At 45.8% G+C, this 20726-nt stretch overlaps 2 protein-coding genes across 4 annotated transcripts in view; one reads left to right on the top strand and one right to left on the bottom strand.

Moving 5' to 3' along the window:
• The first annotated feature begins 1885 nt into the window (after positions 1 to 1885).
• On the top strand, positions 1886 to 10369 carry prpf4bb (pre-mRNA processing factor 4Bb). Its single transcript, XM_047567932.1, has 16 exons — positions 1886 to 2019; positions 3224 to 3302; positions 3783 to 4918; positions 5199 to 5372; positions 5554 to 5712; positions 6040 to 6121; positions 6216 to 6417; positions 7240 to 7313; positions 7454 to 7544; positions 7728 to 7875; positions 7990 to 8127; positions 8215 to 8368; positions 8461 to 8575; positions 8649 to 8800; positions 8931 to 9017; positions 9131 to 10369. The coding sequence occupies exons 1-16, from the start codon at positions 1961 to 1963 to the stop codon at positions 9332 to 9334; spliced, it is 3054 nt and encodes a 1017-aa protein (XP_047423888.1). The 5' UTR covers positions 1886 to 1960; the 3' UTR covers positions 9335 to 10369.
• An 847-nt stretch (positions 10370 to 11216) lies between these two features.
• Positions 11217 to 20726, bottom strand: part of gli3 (GLI family zinc finger 3) — an 88765-nt gene continuing 79255 nt past the window's right edge. For all 3 annotated transcript variants that reach the window (XM_047568156.1, XM_047568157.1, XM_047568155.1), the window contains exons 11-15: positions 18397 to 18546; positions 18115 to 18279; positions 17729 to 18019; positions 15832 to 16225; positions 11217 to 15348 (exon numbers count right to left, since the gene is read on the bottom strand). In XM_047568156.1, the coding sequence (XP_047424112.1) occupies positions 12959 to 15348; positions 15832 to 16225; positions 17729 to 18019; positions 18115 to 18279; positions 18397 to 18546 (3390 nt within the window). In that variant the 3' untranslated portion in view covers positions 11217 to 12958. The remainder of the gene's footprint in view (positions 15349 to 15831; positions 16226 to 17728; positions 18020 to 18114; positions 18280 to 18396; positions 18547 to 20726) is intronic.

The raw sequence follows: 20726 nt of genomic DNA, 5'->3' as shown, positions 1-20726 counted from the left end.
AAGATAGTGACCCCCTAATGCTCATTTAAACATTTATGGAAATATTTTATATCTTCAGATATCTATCAGAAGAAGATATGGACATAGTGGACATCAAGACTCTAAGACTCTAAACTTTTTATGTACAAACTGCATACACATAATAAATCACCTTTAGAAAGCCGGATGCAGTACAGGACGTGTTATCTCATATTGTATATGGTCCTGATTTATTGGGCTCACAGGGACAGAGGTCTCAAGTAATGGAACACGTAATGTTTCTGGAACCGAGACCTTAATCTGTTGAGAGACCTCCAGCTTGCAACTTTATCTTATAAATCTGAGATTGTCTGTGCAGGAGAAGGCCCAGGCTGTAAGTTACAGCTCTAGGCTCAGTGTGTATACTCAAAATATTACGTATCTATAGCAGGGGGAATTCAAACACTTAGGTCCCGTTAGATAATTCACTTTTTTTTTTTTTTTTTTAGTATATAGACCGTCTATGGTTCAGTATATACAGAAAACGAGATGTCGTGAGAACCTGAGTGATGGTGGTAACACCTGCAGCACTCTCATCTGCCAGACACTCTTGTCCCATCTGCCAACATCAATTCGACTATATCTTTCGGCTCCATTGCTTTCTCTGTGCTGTGTATAAGCAACCACAGGTGCCCCACAACAATACAATTTACTGCTTTGTATAAAACTGTCAAGAGCGGGTAATAGCCCGCCCTTAAAATGCTTTTGCATCCTTGAATGTTGCGTGATTTCACGGGGCTGTGTCAGAGGCAGCTGCTTTACGTCTACGCAGCTTTCTAGCACGGCAGCACGATGTTCACAGTCACATGTTGTATTTTTCCTTTTGAGAAGGGTCCGATGGAACAAAACATTCACTTTCTTCTTCGTCTGGGCTTGTTTAACGGGAAACGCTGAACTTTATCCATATGAGGATTTAGTTGTATATTTCAGGAATTTACTTCAGAAAATGGTCAGTGTCGGTCAAAGTTAGATTTAATTAATAAGATTAATGTAGCAGGTGTGGTTAATGCCAGCTTTGTTGTCACATCCCACACAGGAAACAAACTAATGAAATTCGTATTTTGTACAGACATAAAAAGCTTCACATATTACTTGTGATAAAAAAATAGGAGACACATAAGATGCCATGCAATAAGGCGCAATTATAGTCTAAAATGAAAAACAAACAACACCAACAAATATCATGCATGCAAGAATATTTATACCAAGCTATCATTTAATGTTGTTATTGAGCATACCAGTGGTGCACTCTGAGGAGCAGAACCATAGGGTGTACGAGGGGCCTTCAGCAACCACATGTTTTACAAATTGACCTCCAGGGCTGCTCTGTGGTAAAAGAAAACTGAGCGACCTCCAAGAGCCTGCACTTTGGCCTTCATTTATCTCTCTTTGTTGCCTATTGCTGTGTTTCTAAGGCCTCATCCAGGACTCAAGGTGTGGTTGTTGATTGGTTGAATGCTTGTTTAACACTGACCAGCAATGCAGTGAAACTCAAATACAAACTGAGCATTGTATAGGTTATACATTACTTCATATTTCTCAATCTAAGGAATACGTGTGCAGATGTCTCTGAGCCTTTCAGCCCAGGAAAGCAACCCCTGGAGCTGAGTGACAGCCTGCTCACAATGCAGCGCGTAATAGTGCAAAAATACAGAGTCCCTCCAAAATGTACAATTAACAATGAAACCGTGGACTTACCCATGGCTGCAATGTTTAATTTTAATATTTGGCTCACTTCAGTTTGTAACTGAATAGCCCTGCAATATGAGGACATATAAGTAACTCCAGCATGCTCCCTGGCGGACTAAAGGCAAACCTCAGTACACATATCCTGTCTGTAGGGCGCCGCCGACCCATCAGGGGGCATGCGAGTGTCTTTCATATCATTGCACAGCGGTGGTGAAAATACACGAAGAAGACAGGGCCCCCTCAGCTGAGGAAAATGGCCGACGTTGAGATGGACATCGCGTCCAGGAGAATGAATAATGGCAACGAACACGTGTAAGTCATTTAATTAAAGATACGACATCCTAGGCAATAAGACGTGAGTCGCTTCCCAGTGCGAAATGACAGCAGGGACGTTTTGAACTGCGGAGGCTGAAAGAGCAGCAGGTTCACGTTGTTGCTACATTTCATGCCAACGACTGGCTAACGTTTTTTTTTTAGCTGCCTGGCTAATTAGCATTAAGTTTGGCAAAACGCAAAGCATCCGCACGCTTGCTCCATTTTTCATGTGTATCTGGTTTAATAAAGTGTGTTTGTCGGGGCACTTGTAGCCACGCGTTTTCATTTAGCCGCGCGCGGTGATCGTGTAGCGCATGTTAGCGTAGCTAGAAGCTACCAGAGGATATAGCCTGCTAGCTTTAAGTTTGCTAAAGACGTTTAGCATATCCAAGCTAACGGGTGAAAATGATCTCGGCGGTCTTGCTCTGTGGGGAAGAGCTCACAACAAGTTTATTTGAGGACACGTCGATGTCCTGTATGTAATATTTACCGCTTAACGTTGCTACGGCTTCTAGCTAAATTGAGCGCATTACGTAACCGCGGTTTGTCTAATGTTGAGTTATTGTGCTAACGGTGATCTGAAACGCTTCCCTCCGAGCGATGATAGCTTCAGGTTTATCTCAAGGAGCAGGTGGTAGTGTAGTAGTGGAGTGTTTTGTCGTGTGTTTAAACAATGCGTGCTTTTTAATATGGCATTACACAATGGTTTCTGTATAACGTGTGTTATGTAGCACCGTTGACAACTACCGCTGCAGGTGCTGGTACCCATGCTGGTACGGACTTCAGTGCAGTGATTAGTTTATTAGTTTGTATTTGCCTAATACTGTATAAATTAATGTTAGTGTCTAGACTTAGAGCTCTTGTCTCAAAACTGCTGGTCTTGATTAAGTGCCTTGAAACATTTTTTTTATTTTATTTTATTTTTTTTTAAAGTAAAACCATACTGAATTTGCAAGGAAACAGCCATTAAGTGTTTCCTGTACTTCAGTGCAAGGTGCCTCCTCGTGTGGAAGTCATTGTTAATCGGTTTTATAAGTGGTGTCTTTAAGGCTGGACAAGTGTAGCGGAAACACCATCATAGTCCTCATCAGATGTGTAATTTCTACAGAATTCTCCTCAGTTAACGAGCCTGTTATTCTTTTTCAGATTAATTCACTTGCTGCTGTCTGTCCGTCTTTTAATATTGTGCTTTGTGAAACAGGAAGCAAGATCTGGAGAGCCAAGAAAGAAGTGGGAACGAGGACAGCGGAGATGTGTCCGAGGAAGAAGAGGAGGAAGAGGTAGGGGTGGACAGAAGCAAGACCTAAATAACTTAAGTGGTATGATGTCATCATTCAGATGTAAAAGTTATACCTGAAATTTGACTGGAAGTCACTTTTACTACAGCGGTGTAAATTGTGTTGTTGTTAAGCTGCAGTTTTCCATGCCTGCAAGCAAATTAAACGACGAATAGATGATATTGTGTGATATTGTGGCAGCTTTCTGTTCGGCTAAATTCACAAGATTCTTAAAAACATATTGATATAATGGTACTTCCCAATATAATTTCTTCTGAAGAAAGTTTAATTTTACGTGGATTGGATATGCGAACCTAAAACCAAATCATGAGGACGGGCATGGCTTTCCAACACCCAAAAATTCTGTAGAAAATACAGAATTCAAGATATAGCCGTACTCTCCAAGTTGAGTGAAAACGATAATAGCTGTGTTTTTGATAAGGAACCTGCATTAATTGTCACATCAATCTGCTCATATCCTAGGAGGAGGCTGAAACCAACGGTGAGAAAACAGAGGAGGGGTCCAAGCATCACAGCAGCAGCGGTAAACACAAGAGGAAAAAACACAAGCATCGTAGTAAGCACAAAAAGCACAAACATGCCTCTGATGAGGACAAGGACCGCAAACGCAAGCATCGCCACAAACATAGGAAACACAAACGCAAAGAGGGCTCCTCTCCCTCTGCTGCTGCCCTCTTTGGCTCCTCCGCCCATAGAAAAGTCGAATCCTCTCCCTCCTCTGGAAATCCGAGTCTGGACGACAGGGCCTTGCTGGAGGAATTGGAGAAACAGAGGGCCATGATCAAAGCTGAGCTGGACAGCCAGTTGATGGAGGGCAAAGTTCAGTCTGGCATGGGTTTGATCCTTCAGGGTTATAACTCTGGATCAGAAGAGGATGGAGATGCGAGATTCAGGAATGGAGAACAGCGTCAGAGGGGCAGCTCAGGTAAACCCATCTCTCCCAGAGCGGGGAAAAGTGGGAAATCTAGACGGGACTCAACAGAGGCCAGTAAATCAGCCTCCAAGCGTCGTAGTCGGAGCAAGTCTGCAGACAGGCCCGTCAAGGAGCCTAAGCAGGACAAGGTGACCAAAAGCAGCAAGGACACTGGTGTTAAAGACAGGGGACGAGGCAGGAGCAGGTCAAAAGATAGGAAGCATTCAGATAGCACTGATAGGTCGAAGGAGAGAAGGAAGTCCAACTCTCCTTCCAGCTTTAGAGCAGAGCCGAAAGGCAGCCGCACGGATAAACGTCCCTCTCCTCAACGGGACGACAGACCAAACCAGGAAAGAGCGAGCAGACGGTCGAGATCCACTGGGCGAGAACGGCCAAGTCGCTCAGAATCTGACAGGGACAAACGGCCAGCCAAGTCCCCATCCAAAGATGCTTCATCGGGAAAAGAGAACCGCTCCCCTCATAGACGAGCTCCTGTCAGCCCAGCGAGGAAACGCAGTGCTTCCCCTCGACACAGAGATGCACGCCATCCCTCGGCTGGTGCCGCAGACAGGGCATCAAAACAGAGCCACTCTCCATCCAGAACAAGGTCTCCACCCAGGAGACCCCGCAGCCGCTCGCCAGACGTTAGGAGGAGGGATGCTGACAGACAGGACTCACCAATGAGGTTAGTGAAAAGTTTCTAACCTCCTTTGATGTTACAAGAATGCAGGCTGCATAAGTTGTTAATGACTGAACCAGAAAAAAAGAACAAGTCCATTTATGCAACCTTTGTGATCAGTGATAGATTTTTGCGTTTAGTTCTTGGTGAATTGTCTGACATTCATGTTCTCATGACTGTGCAGACGGCCTCGGCATGTATGTTCACTTTGTCTATGTTCTGCTTGTTTTACTTTCTCTTGTCGATCGTGTTTTCTCAAAGTGACTCCACTTTCTTGCTCACACAGGAAGCGTCCACGGCCAGATTTAGGAATGGGCAGAGACAGATCACGAGAGAACAGTCCCCGGGCGTCCTCTTGGCGGAGGATCAGTCGCTCACCTTTAAGACGGAGGTCTCCATCTCCACGGCGACGCTCCCGTTCTTCCCCCCGGAGACGGAGCAGGTCTCCGCTGGGGCACAGGTGATGGGAGCTCACTTTACTCTCCACTGTATAAAAAGACGTTTGTCTCTGTTGCACCAAAGCAGTTCAAACAATCAGATGCAAAATTTGACCCTCTTTTTAAATTGTGTGTAGCATTTCTCTGTAAGTTTTTCAGCTATGATTCTTTCTGAGTTAATGAATGATCCCTTTCTTGCGTCAGGTCTGGGGAGAGAGACAGGTATGGTAGACCTCGACAGTATAGACGCTCAATGTCCCGCGATCGGGAAAGAAGGAGAAGACGCAGCAGAGATGAAGACAAATTTAAGGGCAGCCTTTCAGAGGGAATGAAAGTTGACCAGGAATCCTCAGAGGAAGAAGTGTGAGTGAAATAAATGGTTGTGTTAAAAAAAATGATATGAAGATGTGGTTTTGGCTAATTTGTAAGTTTGATTAAAGGATAACAGTTAGAGTAAAGGCCATTATTGAGGATGTGGAATGAGTCTTTGTGACTTTTTATAGCAACTGCTTGAAGGTAATGACTTAAAAGAAAATAGATTTAGATATAAAATGTGAAATCTACCATCAGTAGCTGATGTTCTACTTCAGATTCTTTATTGCTGATCCATAACCAGGAAGTCGAGACCTTTTTAGATAAATATATATTTTATTTATCCTGCGCGAAAATAATCCTGGATTATGTTTGAAGGTTGGAGGACTTTGACGGTGAGGAGGTAGATGAAGAAGCTCTCATCGAACAGCGCCGCCAGCAGCGTCTGGCCATCGTCCAGGTCCGTTTAAACGCATGCTGATCCGAATCCGCTAAACTGAAAACATAAACGCGTCTTCTTATTAACCGTTCCAACAACTCCTTTCATCGTACAGAAATACAAAGTGGGGAACGACGACTCCAACATGATCTCGGAGCCCAGCAGCCCCCAGAGCAGCACGCGCAGCCGTTCCCCCTCACCCGACGACATCCTGGAGCGAGTGGCGGCCGACGTGAAGGAGTACGAACGCGAGAACCTCAACACCTTTGAGGCCAGCATCAAAGCCAAGCACAACCTCATCGCCCAGGAGAAAGACGGTAATGTTGTGCTCGGAATTATTATCATTTCCGTCGGCATACAAGACCAACTGAATGAACCTCACAGTCGTGGGCCCTCGCTAGTTCACTGAAAGTGTCAGTGTGCGATCAATATTCCCGGAGGCATGCGGAATATTACGATGCACGCTTTTCCTCCAGTTATTGAGAAGTTGCCATGCGTACCGTTCATTGTCCTACTGAATATAACTAAAGCGGTTAAATCTGCAGAAAGCGTACACGACTCACTGCATTTGCTACTTGATCACCTGAGGGGAACAGCTGTTTGAGGACACAGGAGAGCAGAATCTGAAAAGCTTTCCAAGAGCTCCCCCTCTTAAGAATATCAAGCTTATGTCTCGTATTGTCTCAAATATCTGTCTTTGATTTTTATAGACTCAAAATGGCCTTTTCCTCAGTCCTGTCATGAACCCTTCAGTAAAAAAAGAGGACGTGAATTTATAAGGTGGAAATCTGATTGGTAGCATTTCTCCCTGCCTTTAAATTTTATCTGCAGATACCCATTAATATTAGCACGGCGAAGTACACAAATCCGTAAGAGGCTGAAAATGCTATTTAAAATGGCTTGATCTGTGTGAGAGGGTTTTGTGATGCAGGGATTTTAATTTTGTTTCTTTCTGTCATGTGTTCATTCAGTTGCTGGCTTGTAATCCAAAGCCTGGGTGTCTCTGCCACCTGCAGCATGTTTTGATCTCTGCAGAGTATGTGAACCAAACACATGTTCCAGATTTACTGTCTTACAACATGGTGTATGAGCAGAAACTGCACTGTTGTTGCGTCTAGTTGATTTTCTTTTTCTTTCAGGAGCCAACCCAAAGAAGCCTTCAGCCCCCGACATGTTTACGGAGTCAGATGACATGTTTGCTGCTGACTTTGACGTAAGTAAACACTGCTTACTACTCGACTTTAAGCTTCTAATTGACTGACTGCGTTCGCTATTTCAGAAGAGTGGGAAATAATAGGGAACTTCAGCGTGAGCGAAAAACTGACCTCTTTTTTTTTTGTGCTGTTTCTGCAGAGTGCCAGGATGAGAGCAGCAGGGGTAGGGAAGGACTTCAAGGAGAACCCCAACCTCAGGGACAACTGGACGGATGCTGAGGGTTACTACCGTACGTACTTCTCACTTCTTCCTACTTATTGCAGATTTCCCTCCGACATGGGTCACCTGGGCCGTTTTAGGACGTAGGCTTAATATCACAACTATAAGACACATTTACCTGTGCAGTCTGAGTGAAATAATCCCACCTGGATCTAAGTTGAAGTTCATCCTTTTAAAACATTGTTTCGTTTAGGTGTTAATATCGGCGAGACACTGGACAAGCGCTATGACGTGTATGGCTACACCGGCCAGGGTGTGTTCAGCAACGTGATCAGAGCCAGGGACACTGCCAGGGCTGGCCAGGAGGTGGCAGTCAAGATCATCCGAAACAACGAGCTCATGTGAGTCCCGTCATACCCGCAACATGAACGTCAGCTTTTCTTTTGTAAGAAACTTTAAAATACAGAAAATACTTTGATGACATACTCTAAAACGTGTGTGTTTTTGGTGAACAGGCAGAAGACTGGTTTGAAAGAGTTGGAGTTCCTCAAGAAGCTGAACGATGCCGATCCCGACGACAAGTTCCACTGCCTCCGACTCTTCAGGCACTTCTACCACAAGCAGCATCTTTGTCTGGTGTTTGAGCCTCTGAGGTACGGAGACGATTCATAATAATTACCGCAGTATTTGTCCGATGACCACACGTTTGATTTCATTGTTTTTTTTTTCTTTGTCTGTAGTATGAATTTGCGCGAGGTGCTGAAAAAGTACGGTAAAGATGTCGGGCTCCACATCAAAGCTGTGCGCTCCTACAGCCAGCAGCTCTTCTTGGCCCTCAAGCTGCTCAAACGGTGCAACATCCTCCACGCCGACATCAAGCCAGACAACATCCTGGTACAACCAGAACTCTCCTGAAACTTTAATTGGGTTGTAGAATAACGACAATGATAACAGTCTCATGTGTAATTTCTTTGTCCCCTTTAAAGGTAAACGAGTCAAAGACCATCCTGAAGCTGTGCGACTTTGGTTCAGCGTCGCACGTCGCCGACAATGACATCACTCCATATCTGGTCAGCAGATTTTACAGGGCTCCAGAAATCAGTAAGTTGCTCTCTTTGTTATTGAAACCATTGATCGCTTAACAGTTCAGACTCACTCACCATTTCTTTCTCAGTCATAGGAAAGCCGTACGACTACGGCATCGACATGTGGTCCGTCGGCTGCACCCTGTACGAGCTTTACACCGGCAAAATCCTCTTCCCCGGATCTTCCAACAATCACATGATCAAGCTAGCGATGGACCTCAAGGGCAAGATGCCCAACAAGGTGAAATTACATCATGCAGTTTCATTTCCTGCAGCACTTGTTTCTTTCTCAGATGAAGCCAGACGTGTTGCTGTTCCTCGCAGCGTTCGAGACGCCAAGACTGATGAAATGTTGTGCATTCTTTCCTCAGATGATCCGGAAAGGCTTGTTCAAAGACCAGCACTTCGATCAGAATTTGAACTTCCTGTACATTGAAGTAGACAAAGTGACAGAAAGGGTAAGGCGTTCTGAACATTCTTCTCCCTCCTTTGGATCTGAAAATGTTGAGCAGTTTAAATGAGTCGCCTTGCTTTCCTTTTATTTTTTTTTATGTTGCTTTACCCTAATCAGGAGAAGGTGACGGTGATGAGCACCATCAACTCCACCAAAGACCTGCTGGCAGACATGATAGGAGGCCAGCGCCTGCCCGAGGACCAGAGGAAGAAGGTTATGCAGCTGAAGGACCTGCTGGACGGCACGCTGATGCTGGACCCGGCCAAACGCATCAGCATCAACCAGGCTCTGCAGCACCCCTTTATCCAGGAGAAGATCTGACACCCTGAACGCCACACACACTCCCTGAGCAGACGGACAGAACCGACCACTAAACCAGCTCTGACAGGGACTCTGCAGCGAGGCAGCCGACTCACAGACTTCTATTCAGAATGTCATTGATTTTTTTTGTTCTTCCTTTACATCATTTTGTTTATGGATACATAATTGTGTTTTAATGTAAATAGATAATTGAAATGGTAGCCATTCTTGAAGATTTTGCGATTATTGGCGTAAACCTCCCCTCATAACCCGCAATGCAGTTTCAGACTTCTTTTTTTTTTAATTTAACTGGCATTGGAGTGACAGATGTTTAAAAGAAAATGATTCCTGTAAATACTGTATGTCTATTGCATTAACAATCTAAAGCAGCAGACAGTTGAATTTTGTCTTAGTGTCGGATGTCTAAATTCCCTTTCCTTTTTTTTTCTTTTTGTTTTTCAGCCACATTGCTCATTGTGGGGCGATGCATGCTCTTGAATGTGCACCCTCTGTGCTCTAGATTACTGTGGTGCAGGCCTGTGTAAATGCTCTGTATGTGCATCAGTGTCCCACACACAAACACCTCCACCCCAAACAAGTCTTCAGGCCTTGAAGTCTGAGCTGAAGGAATAGATGCATAGTATGTACTCCTCGAACAAGAGTTGTTTTTATTTTTTTTTTTCGTTTAAATTTCAAAGCAGGTAGTAATCGTTTTCTGTTGGTCGCATATCTTTTCGTTTTTTTTTTACCTTCCTCTCCCTCTGGCTTGGTCTTGGCTCTTAAGGCTCTCACATTCAAGTGCCTCCTGTACGAGCCTAGTTTGTTAAAACATCAAACAATCCTGGCCTGTTGAAGCCACACCTTTGACCCTCCTCTCCCACTGTTGTGTATATAGTCCATAGTTACTGTCATTTCATGTATGATTTCTTTCCATTAAGTGGTTAAAAAAAAACAAAAAAACAATCTTGTGATTTCAATAAAGAATAGTTGTGGAAACGCTGAAAGAGCACCTTCAGTATGAGACAAGTTTTTAGTAATAAAATGTTTCCTATTGTATACCGTACCCCCTTTTTTTCTTCATTTGGATCTGATAAATACACTGTTTATCAATAGCTTGGTGAAAGTTGGGTAAGTAGAGAACATGAGATAATATCTAAGATTGCAAGCAAGTAAGAACGGGTTACGGGGGTAAAATCTGTTGAGAATGCTCCGGCCTCTGAGCATCAAAAGTAAAAAATTCTTGTATCCAGTCCCTCTCTGCAGTGGAAAATCTTAACCGTGCCCTTCATTTCTGTCGCGTGATTGCACTTGTGTTGAGCTCCTAAAAAGCATAATGGAAGGCTTAGAAGAGATTCCCATTTTTCTCCGTGCGGATGGCCGGGGTGAATGATCCAAGATCTCTCTGCGCTTGCATGTTGAGTGCTAAAAGGACGGCTGATAGGTGCTGATGGGTTGTCAACCTAAAGAGGCCTGTAAATACATGTGGGCTGTAGTGGAATAACGACTGGTAAAGATGTCGGAGTGAAGGAATCGATGTGCTGCTGGCTTTAATCTCGGCAAAGTGACGACGACATGACTGCTCTTTATGTGAGTGGAACTTAACAACTTACAACTGATGTTGGATTCAAACGCCGCATGGCTCTGGGCTCACGGTGTAATTTCTGAGCACGATCAGGAGAGGGCATCAGAATCACTGTCTATTCTCCATGATTGAACTTATCGATCCTGGAACTTTGTGGTTAATTTTAATAATATTTCATCACGGTTTACGTTTATATATCACTCATCTCTTTTTTTTTTCATCTCCTATCTTGGGTTGGTGTCTTCCCAGAAACAAATACATTATTCATTGTGTTTTACATATTATCAAAACCAGCACATAAAGAAGAAAAGAGACTTAAAATATAATTTCCATTTTTATTAAAACCATACAAACATTTGTAGTCAGTTATAAAAGAGCAAAGCGGCTCTTCTGGCGGAGGGGCAGCCCTGGGCACTAGAAGCTCCGCTCTGAGCCAGATCTGCCTGGCCTCTGCCCAGGACCTGGGAATCCCTGCTTTTAAAGTCAGTTCTTTATTGGTCCCAGGATACTTCCCATTTCCTCTGCTAAAACCTACCGAAAGAGTAATGTATTTACACAACATATACTGTATAAAAGCACAATAAATGTGAAAAAAAAAAAAAAAAAAATGAAAAGTAGAATGCATTTCGCAAATCTCAACTTTTCTGATATTCAGGATTTTCTTATATACACGTTTAATTATTATTTTTTCATAATTCTCAATGGAAGATTGGCAGTGATCTCTCTCTTTACCGACAGGCAGATACGTATAAGGCACATACCTTTGTAATTTCCTTCTTGCAAAGGAAATGATTTCTACTTCTTTGAAAAAAAAAAGAACAAAACAAAAACAACAAAACAAAGAAAACACCATCAATGCACAACTACAAAAATGACAAAAAGTACCAAATAACAACAGAACAGTTTGTACCTCATTGCTTTGAATAACAAGTAAACTACTCAATATTCTGTGTGCAGTCACATAAGACTACAAGGCAATACTAACACTGTTGACAAAAGTCACTGCAATACTTGATGGCAGTACACATTCTGAATTTAAGAGCTTTGGAGGAAACGATACGGATGATTTCCTATAAAACAGAACACATCACTTCACAGCATCAGTGTGCTGTGGACCGCTGTAGGTCATTAAGACAGTTTTCAAACCATAAATGTACTCATATCAATTAGTGTAAGCATACACAAAGCACCGAATCAAGGAGAGAGCGCCAGTTTACACCTCAGCTCCGAACAACCGTGCAATCCAACATCGAAAATCAGATCACAAACAGAATATGAAAAACACTGTTATATACACTTGTGAGTACCTTACCAGACTAACTAAGTCATTTAGATATCAAGTAGGCCAAAATCTACGGTGCCTTGAAGACTTGGAGGTCCTTTTCTTTTCTCTCTCTTTTTTTTTTTGGACTCAATACCATCGTAACAAAACACCACTTGGTAAAACATTTACAGCTTCACAAGAGTAACATATAAACAAAATGACAACAAATGCAAATATACCACTTATTAAACCTATGATATATAAAGTTGTCATCGGGGGCCGGTTAAATTCATGGCCCACGCGTCACCTGCTATAAAGAGAATGGATGTACTGACTTTGTACCTGTGTGGATTCGAATGGCCGATACTTGGGGCTATGTACTTCTATAGACAGTGTTCAATGTTTAACTTGAGTACATGCATTTTTACCAACAGCAAAAACAGTGACAATACACAGAATACTGATTCAAGGGAGTGAGTGTTTCACTCACCATCACATGGTAATATAAAGAGAAGGTCTTCCAAAAATAGCCTTCATTCCAGAAAAGGAATATAAGTGTTTTTCTATACACATCCCATTTCTGTGCGGGATGACTTTTTTTTTTATTATTATTATTTTTTTTTTTTACAAAATAAAAGGGTTTAGCAACTGTTCCAGAACACTTTTAAGTACATATTAAAATTCTCATAATTGCCACTTATGTCTTAATCTTCACGTACACCAGAGTTTTTCTCTTCTTTTTTCATTTTTCCTAAGTGAGGAGAAAGCAGAGACGGAGAGAGGAGGAGGAGCAGAGCGGCTACTGCATGATAGCCAGGAACTTGCTCTCCTCAGCGAGTGTGGTGAGGAGAGAGCTCATGTCTCCAATTGCCATGTTGTTTAGGCCAGGGGCCACACTGTGGAAGGTAGCAGACGTTCGGGGGGTGGTGAGGCGTGATGAGGTCCTGGACAGACCCTGGAAGATGGAGGGACTCAACACCCCTGAGACCAGGCTACCCTGGTCATAACCGTCTTCCAGCATGACACCAAAGTCCAGACTTACCCCTCCGTCTAACACACCAGGTGCATGACCATCCACTGTACTGGTGACCTGGTCTGCACCGGGGGAGAGAAGGGCGACTGAATTCCCATTACCACCACCTTGTCCCTCAGGCTCAGCCATGGAGTCCAGCAAACACTGGTCCTCCAGAACAGGGAATGAGGAGGCCTTGCGATCTGCTGGTTCGTAAGAGAGGCAGTCACTGAAGCCCTGTTCCAAATATCCATGGTCTGGGGTTTCCAATTTCAGCCCAGATACCTGATGTGCAAGGGAACAGTGGTCCCCACTCCTTTGCAGTTGTTGCTGCTGGTTGGGGCAAGACTGGATTTCATTGGAGCTCTCAGGATTGAGGTACTGTTGGGTCCGGACCAAGTTCCTGTAGCTGCTGATCGGCGGGCGAGGGGCATGTACCAGCCGACTGTGGTGATGAAGAGAATTTCCCTGGGAGAGGCTGGGGAGGCTGTCCATGGAGGCCCGGTTAAGAGGGAGGTTGTTTCCAACGTGACACGAGTTGTTACTGTTGTGGTTCTGCTGGAAGTGGCTCTGAGGTCCCCTGGAGGCCTGCTGTTTGTAGCCCTGGGGAAGGGGCTCATCGACGATCGGCGAGAAATTGGGCCTGCCAAAGGTGTTTGTCAAGTGACCAGAACCTCTCATCTCTGAACAGGAGTTAGGGGATGTCTCAAGCTTCACTCTGGCGTTGACAGAGCAACCACTTTGAGACTGATTAACCTGGGCACAACTGTTCTGGAAATCATGGGGCACTTGTTGCTGAACCACCATGTTACCAAACCGACCAAAAGGTGCAGATACAGGTCCATGTTCTGTGCTTGGCCACCTGCCGCACTGTGTGTGGTGGATTTGTTCCCTTTGGAGAGATCTGTCAGTGCTGCCGGAGCTCACTTCATTCCACTGAATGGGAAGCTTACTGGGGCTGGTCCTCTCTGCTATCTGCTGCTGCTGGAGACCATGAGGTCCAGGGAAGGTCGCGTTCAACCCTAACGTATGGATCTGGTCTATATCCTCCACAGATAGATGGGAGGAGTCCCTTTGGCTGGAAGCTATTTGGTCCTCATTGTGAATGTAGGGGCCACTGTCCATCTGAACCTGGGAGTGGAGATACTGCACCAGGTCATCCGGGAGCATATCTTCGTCCCCAAGCAACAGGCCAGCCTCCCCGTCGTCCTCCATGGCAAGAGCTTCTAAGGCTGCATGTTCTGCAATACTGGGGGTGAACGGTGAGTGCTGCAGGCCCCTCTGCAAGTTGCCCTCTGAGCGCGTGTAGTTCTGTAAGCAAAAATTGCGAGATTCGGGTGTAGAATGATGAGCCAGAGGTGGAAGCGGGTGGAGGTTGTTAAGGCTGTTGAAGCGTTGCACTGGAGGCAAACTGAAGGCTTCAGGGGCCTGCGTCCGCACTGGGTCGCTGGCCCTCCTGTTTCCATTCAGTGGTCCCTCGCCAGGATAGAGTACCCTCCTCCTGTAACCTGCATGTCCCACATAGCCATTGTTATACCCGTTAGTGCCTTCACTGCAGCGAGGTGGCCTGACAAGAGGTGGCAAACAGTGATTGCTTCCACCGTCGTCCATCATGGCCATTCGAGTCTTCAAGCTCATGCGCTCCATGTTGGGTAGAGGAGTGGGTGGCGGGCCCCCAGTTGCTGCCGCGTACTTGGCTTTAAGGTGGTAATGCTGTGCTGGGGTTAAATTGAGCATCCCTCTTGATCCCCCTCCTCCTCCTCCTCCTCCTCCAATGCCTACCCCTCCTACACCTCCACAGCCCCCACCTGAGAGCATCCCTCCACCCCCTCCTCCTACACCACCTCCATAGTGGCTAGCCTCACTGGACCGGCGGGAGGCATCTGTGGAGATGGGGTCGTACGAGTCGGTGGAGCTGAGGTTGTGGAGGCGGCGGTGGTGGGCAGCTGCCATAGTACCCTCACTTTGAGAAGCTTGGCTCGAACGCCGACTGGAGAAGCAGGGGGAGATGCCAGAGGAGCGCCGGCTGCTGCTCAGGTAGGCGGAACTGGTGGCGCTACCACTGCTGTCCCGTCGGTCTCTGAGCAAATTGAGCACTGTTAGCTCGGTGCTGCTCAGCTCAGCGTGAGCAGGCGGCTGAGGAGCAGACACCCCCCACTGCCTGCCCAGACAGGATCCTGGGGAGATACACAGACAGAGAATTTAGACTGAAGAAAGTCTACTGATAGAAAGAGAGCACGAAAAATTATATGTGGTTAAAAAAAAAAAAGAATATTACAGGAGAATGAGGGAGAAGAAGCCAAACAAGTAAAGTGTAAGTGTGGAGAGATCTCTCAAACAGATGTTACCATAGACAACTGGCAGCACTTGGCCATGAAACATTACATTACATGCTATTCTCTCTGATTTGATATACAGCTTGATACCATTTTCCAGCGTAACAGTAAATTTTAAGCATTTGTTTTGCTTTAGTCCTTCAGCCAAAATGTAGAACATGGAATTTAGGCTCATTCCTTTCTGAAATGTGTACCCAGATCCATGGTAACGCACAGTTTAACAGCAACACGCTCACATTCACTCAACCACAGGCCGTTGTGAATTTAAAAAAACGTTTCCCGCACCCTTTTTGGACTTTATTAAGTTTATTAAGGTAACCTTACCCTTCCCCAGGACGCTGGGTACTGTAGAACCTTTAGGGGGCGGTGTAGGGGACAGGGGCCCCAGCCTGGGCAGCGCTCCGTTCACCTGCTTCAGCCTCTCCATCTTCATGTGCTCCATCCAGCGCAGGGGGCGGCCAATACTTCGCCTCGCCTGCAAGGTCAGCATGGCCGCGGTCGCAGTGGACACCGTGGAGTCCATGATGGGGGGCGGTTCGCCCTCGCACTCCTCCTCTGCCTCCTCTTCATTTTCCCCTCTCCCCTCGTCCTCCTCCGGCCCCTCCCCTGGCGAGCGTCCGGCGCTCACAGCAAGCTGGACTCCACTGTAGGGATAGGTGCTGACGGGGGACTGGTCACTGCTGCATGTAGACTGACCGCCAGGGCTTGGCTGAGACGTCTGATGGACACAATGCAGGAAGGAAAAGTTTATTTTTTGGTGACACAACGGGAATACGTCACAAACAATGAGACAATGTGATGCTTTCATGAGTGCATTCCCTATAGACCCCTTCACAGGATGTAAACAGTGTGACGTTTTTTGAGGGTGGGGCTTAGCTGGAGGCAAAATATCTTAAACACTACAGCCTGTAAAAGCCGGTTACCATATGTCAATAGACTGTTTTGGCAAGAATGGACAACAAAAAAGCATATTTTAAAGAATATATTAATACACAGGACTCAGTGTTATTTTATAAAGACTGATGGGACTATATTCACCAACCCTTACACTCTCACTCACTGGATGGAGGATCTGACCAAAGGAGGACAAAGTCTGGTCTGTCTTTATCAAATGAAGCCTCTCTAACAAAGATATTACAAGAAGTAAGTGGAACCACTTTTGAAGGCAACGTAGTAAAAGCAACTTAAGCTTGTACACCCCTGAAACATGCAACTAAGCTAGCGGTTAGCACTAACGTGTAACAAGAATCTGACAAATCATGATTAACGTAACATAATTCCAGTACCAATTTATTTTAACCCATATCGTTTTCCCGGCTAAAACTGATGATACATTACATATTAATCTTATCTGATAAGAAGTGTGCTGTTGACATTTTCATGGTTGAATGTGAGAGTGTTCCCTCTGTTTTGCCTCCAGCTAACATTGTGACGTCACAGTGACGTAGGTCATGAAGGGGTCTATAATGCTGGACAATGATGGTTATCTATGTGTTGATATGATAATATAAAAACAGAAGTCTGTGCTGTTGGCACAAACCAAGGAGCCAACTGCTACATTTATGCTTTTAGATGAAGCATAGAGGTAGAAGTTTGGCACATTACTGGGGTGTGGCTTAAGCATCAGTCAAAAGGAAAGCGTCAATCACGTTTAGACGCTTTTCTCCCTGTTTAATAGTTTCTTCACAGTGCAACCATGGGACAGAATTGGGCAGCACTTCAGAGCCCTTGTAGTTTTTCCCAAAGGCATTAGGCATTGCTAACGGAAATGCAAACATCAAAATGCTGTACAATGATACACAAATTCTTTCATGGACGTGAGCGATGAGAGCAAACTACGATGATAACAAATCTGGTGTGTTCATCGTGGAAGTGTCAAGCAGTTGTGATGCAATGAGAAAAGTCGGACAGACCATAAAACGATGAGCAAGAAAGGAAAAGGAAATGAGACCTGGAAAGAGTATAGAGTGACACCTGTCTCACCTGATTACCCACTGTCCTTAGAAAGGGAAGGAGAGAAATGCCGAAGCATTGGATAGAGGAGAACATGTACTCATTAGAAGATTTCAGTGTTAAAAGTCCTAAACACTAGGCATTCAAAACAGTGTGTCAAAGTAAAGGAAGTCATAGTTGGAGCATTAGTAAAGTCAAAATCAAGGAATCAAAATGAAGTTAAATGTGCATGAGTAAAGTGGATTTAAAGCCTGAAATGAAGTCTTACCATCGGCTTCTCTGTCTTGATGGACTTGACCTGCAGACATTCATCCTGTTTTGAGGTAGCATGGTTGTACTCCCTTTGGTCCGTATACCCACCCAGGGGCAGTTGCCCTGGCGACCGACCCTGGCCGTTGCCCCCTGGCTCCCGGGGCTGTGGAGGAGGGCGTGGGTAATCTCCACGCTGTTTCTTGGTGACGTGCGCCTCCGGCCCGTGTACCGTCTTGACGTGCTTTCGCAAGGAGCTGGGATCCGTGTAGCGTTTGGTGCAGCCTGGGATTTTACACACATAAGGTTTCTAAAAGACAGGAGAGAGGAGAAGATTCGGTTAAAACATTGTTAAAAATGGAAATTCGACCGTTCTGGACCGTGTGAAAGCGCGTCTGTAGGCACCTCGTTTGAGTGTGTTCGATTCTGATGTTTCGCCCGATCGGAGGCATTGGAAAAAGCCTTGTTGCAACCTTCGTGTTCGCACACATACGGTTTCTCTCCAGTATGGGAACGTAAGTGAGTCTTAAGGTTTTCCAGACGTGAGTAGGCCTTGGCGCAACCTTCAAACTAAAAGAAGAGAAAGAGAACATAACTCAAACATCCTGTAATTTATTATCTTGGGCTTCTATGCAAAATACCTCTTCAATTATATGATGTCTAGCAGACAAATATGAACATCCTTACTGTGCACTTGTGTGGTTTCTCCCCAGTATGTCTGCGCATGTGGACCACCAGCATGTACTGTGCCTTGAAGGGCTTCTGCTCTCGAGAGCATTCCTCCCACCGACACACAAACTCCTTCTTCTCTCCGTGGATGTGGTCATTGTTGATGTGCTAGAAAAGAAGATGGGATAAATCCATTCAGAGCTGCGTTACTGCACACAATTTTTCTTAAGTTCGAACGAAGCTCAGCGTTATTTTTCATTCAAGCGCTTAGGGGAGTTTTTGCACTGCGGCAGAGGCCTTTCCCATTTCCCCTCTCCTTTTCATGTCCTGTTTAATTTCTTCCATCTGAACTTCCTCCTCCTTTTCTCTCTCTGTTAAAATCAGCACAAAGGCGCAGGAATAAAAAAGGCTCAGGTCTCAGTGTCCAATCTGAACGGGGTTTTTCGAATGCAACCCTGTCACCACGCGTCACATTGGGCCCGCGCCCCTCCGTGACATGCGCTGACAGTTGTGCTGCCGTGGCAACTTCCCATCTGACGCTCCGGAGGAAGAGGGGGGGAGGGAGGGAGGTGAGCAGATAGGGCGAGAAATCAAAAGTTCAGTCGAGGCTTCTGAAATGCAGGGGCTTCACAACTCCAGCCAAGCATTATATCTGCGAGCGCCACCTTTCCCCCGCTCCAAAAGCCTCCTCTATTCCCCTTTTCTCCATCGCTCTTTTTTTTCTCTCCTTTTCTCACTAACTGACTTGTAAAATGGGGTAAGTGGTGGATGTTACAGAGGGGATGAAAGAGATGAGGAGGGGAAAGGCATGCAGACGGAGACCCTCTGGGGATGAGGTCAACATCTGGCTCTCTTTCGGAGACAACAGCGTACGGTGGCCTCTGAAGTGCCTTTCCGAGAGCAATCCAAACCCAGGGAGACAGACAATATCCTGACCGAAGGAAAGCGGTATTATTACATTCCTGAGCAGCAGAGAAGAGTCTTTTTACCTTGAGGGTGAATAAAAAGGGACAGACGGGAGCAAGGGACGTAAATACACGCTTGACTTTGAATGCTCTTAAACGTCTGGGGAATCAACACTTATTCGCAGGATTGCCGAGCTATAAAACATGCAGGAACAAAGCAAATAAAGTATTCCGGGTCAGCTTCCCTCCAGGCACGACACTGCCCCGACAATGTCATCTTTGTACCTTCTCTGCACCCTGCCCACTGGCCAGATCGTGACCCCGCGCATCCACCAGAATCTTTCTCCAAGACATTTTGACCCCCTCCTCTCAATAATACCAAAAGGCGAGGGGGGGGGGGTATTGTATCGACAAATGAGTCAGCAGGGCAGCAGCAAGCGGACTGCAAAAGCAAAAGAGTGCAATGGACGCTAACGTATCGGCAAAGAGCCTCCATTATTCTCGCTTGGCACTTTTTAATTTTCAAGTGACAAAACAAGACTAATTCCAGGGAAAATGACTGGGGACTGGATGACCATAGACGTTCGGAGGAAGTTTCCCCAAGATTGATCTCCTCCCCACCTTGTTCGGAGCTTTGGAAAAACCTGACCCGCGCTCTCTTTTTCTTCCCCTCTGCGAGGGAATCCCTGTGGCAAGCGATCGGTCTGTTGTGACCAGCGTTCAATATCCTCCGGGCTGAGAGCGATGGGAGCGCGCCGCGGTGCTGGATCATGGCCGGCGGCTGGCACGACGCACACACACAGATGGATACGAGCCCCGTTCGTACAAATGAAGGAGGCCGCTGACGGCCGTGATGCATGAGCCTCCGAGCTGACAGAGAGAGAGAGGGGGGGACAGGCAGCGCAGGGGAAAAGGGGGCCGCCGAGGAACCTAATGGCATGATCTAATGGCAATTCTTATTGAATCAATAATCTCCATGCTGAGCAGACAGGTCCCGTTGGCCGGCTAAATCGACAAACAGGTGCTGATAGCGGCGGCGCGGCAGGTTATTCATCTTCTCCCTGCCAGCTTATCGGCCAACAACTGTAAAAACGCCACCAAGATGGATTTAGGAGGGAGTTGCACGACAGGGAACGCGAGGGACGTCTACACTGGGGACACTGAAGGCGTCTGTGACGTATGAGTGGTGCACACACACACACACACACACACACACAGGTGCAGACACTCTTTTACTCGGTCCAGACCCCTGCTGCCTGGGGACACGGCAAAAACAAGCAGGCCCATAAATAGCACTAAAACACACATTTACACGTAGATTGGGGTTTTTACGTTTTTGAGCTCGGAAATTTAAAACGACTTTCTGCCCTCCCGTCCTCGGGCCCTCACACCTCCGCACGCGAGAGCCTGTTGTACACGGACTCGTATCATTTTCCCCGCTGT

Source organism: Mugil cephalus, chromosome 18 (genome assembly GCF_022458985.1).
Source record: "Mugil cephalus isolate CIBA_MC_2020 chromosome 18, CIBA_Mcephalus_1.1, whole genome shotgun sequence".
Taxonomy (NCBI): Eukaryota; Metazoa; Chordata; class Actinopteri; order Mugiliformes; family Mugilidae; genus Mugil; species Mugil cephalus.
This window is presented reverse-complemented; position numbering and strand designations above follow the sequence as displayed.

Excerpts from the sequence above, each read along its gene's own strand:
- prpf4bb (XM_047567932.1), top strand. The coding sequence starts at position 1,961 with ATGGCCGACGTTGAGATGGACATCGCGTCCAGGAGAATGAATAATGGC. Across the intron at positions 6,418-7,239 it reads CATCGCCCAGGAGAAAGACG|GAGCCAACCCAAAGAAGCCT; the intron begins GTAATGTTGTGC and ends TTTTTCTTTCAG. Across the intron at positions 8,801-8,930 it reads AGGGCAAGATGCCCAACAAG|ATGATCCGGAAAGGCTTGTT; the intron begins GTGAAATTACAT and ends TTCTTTCCTCAG.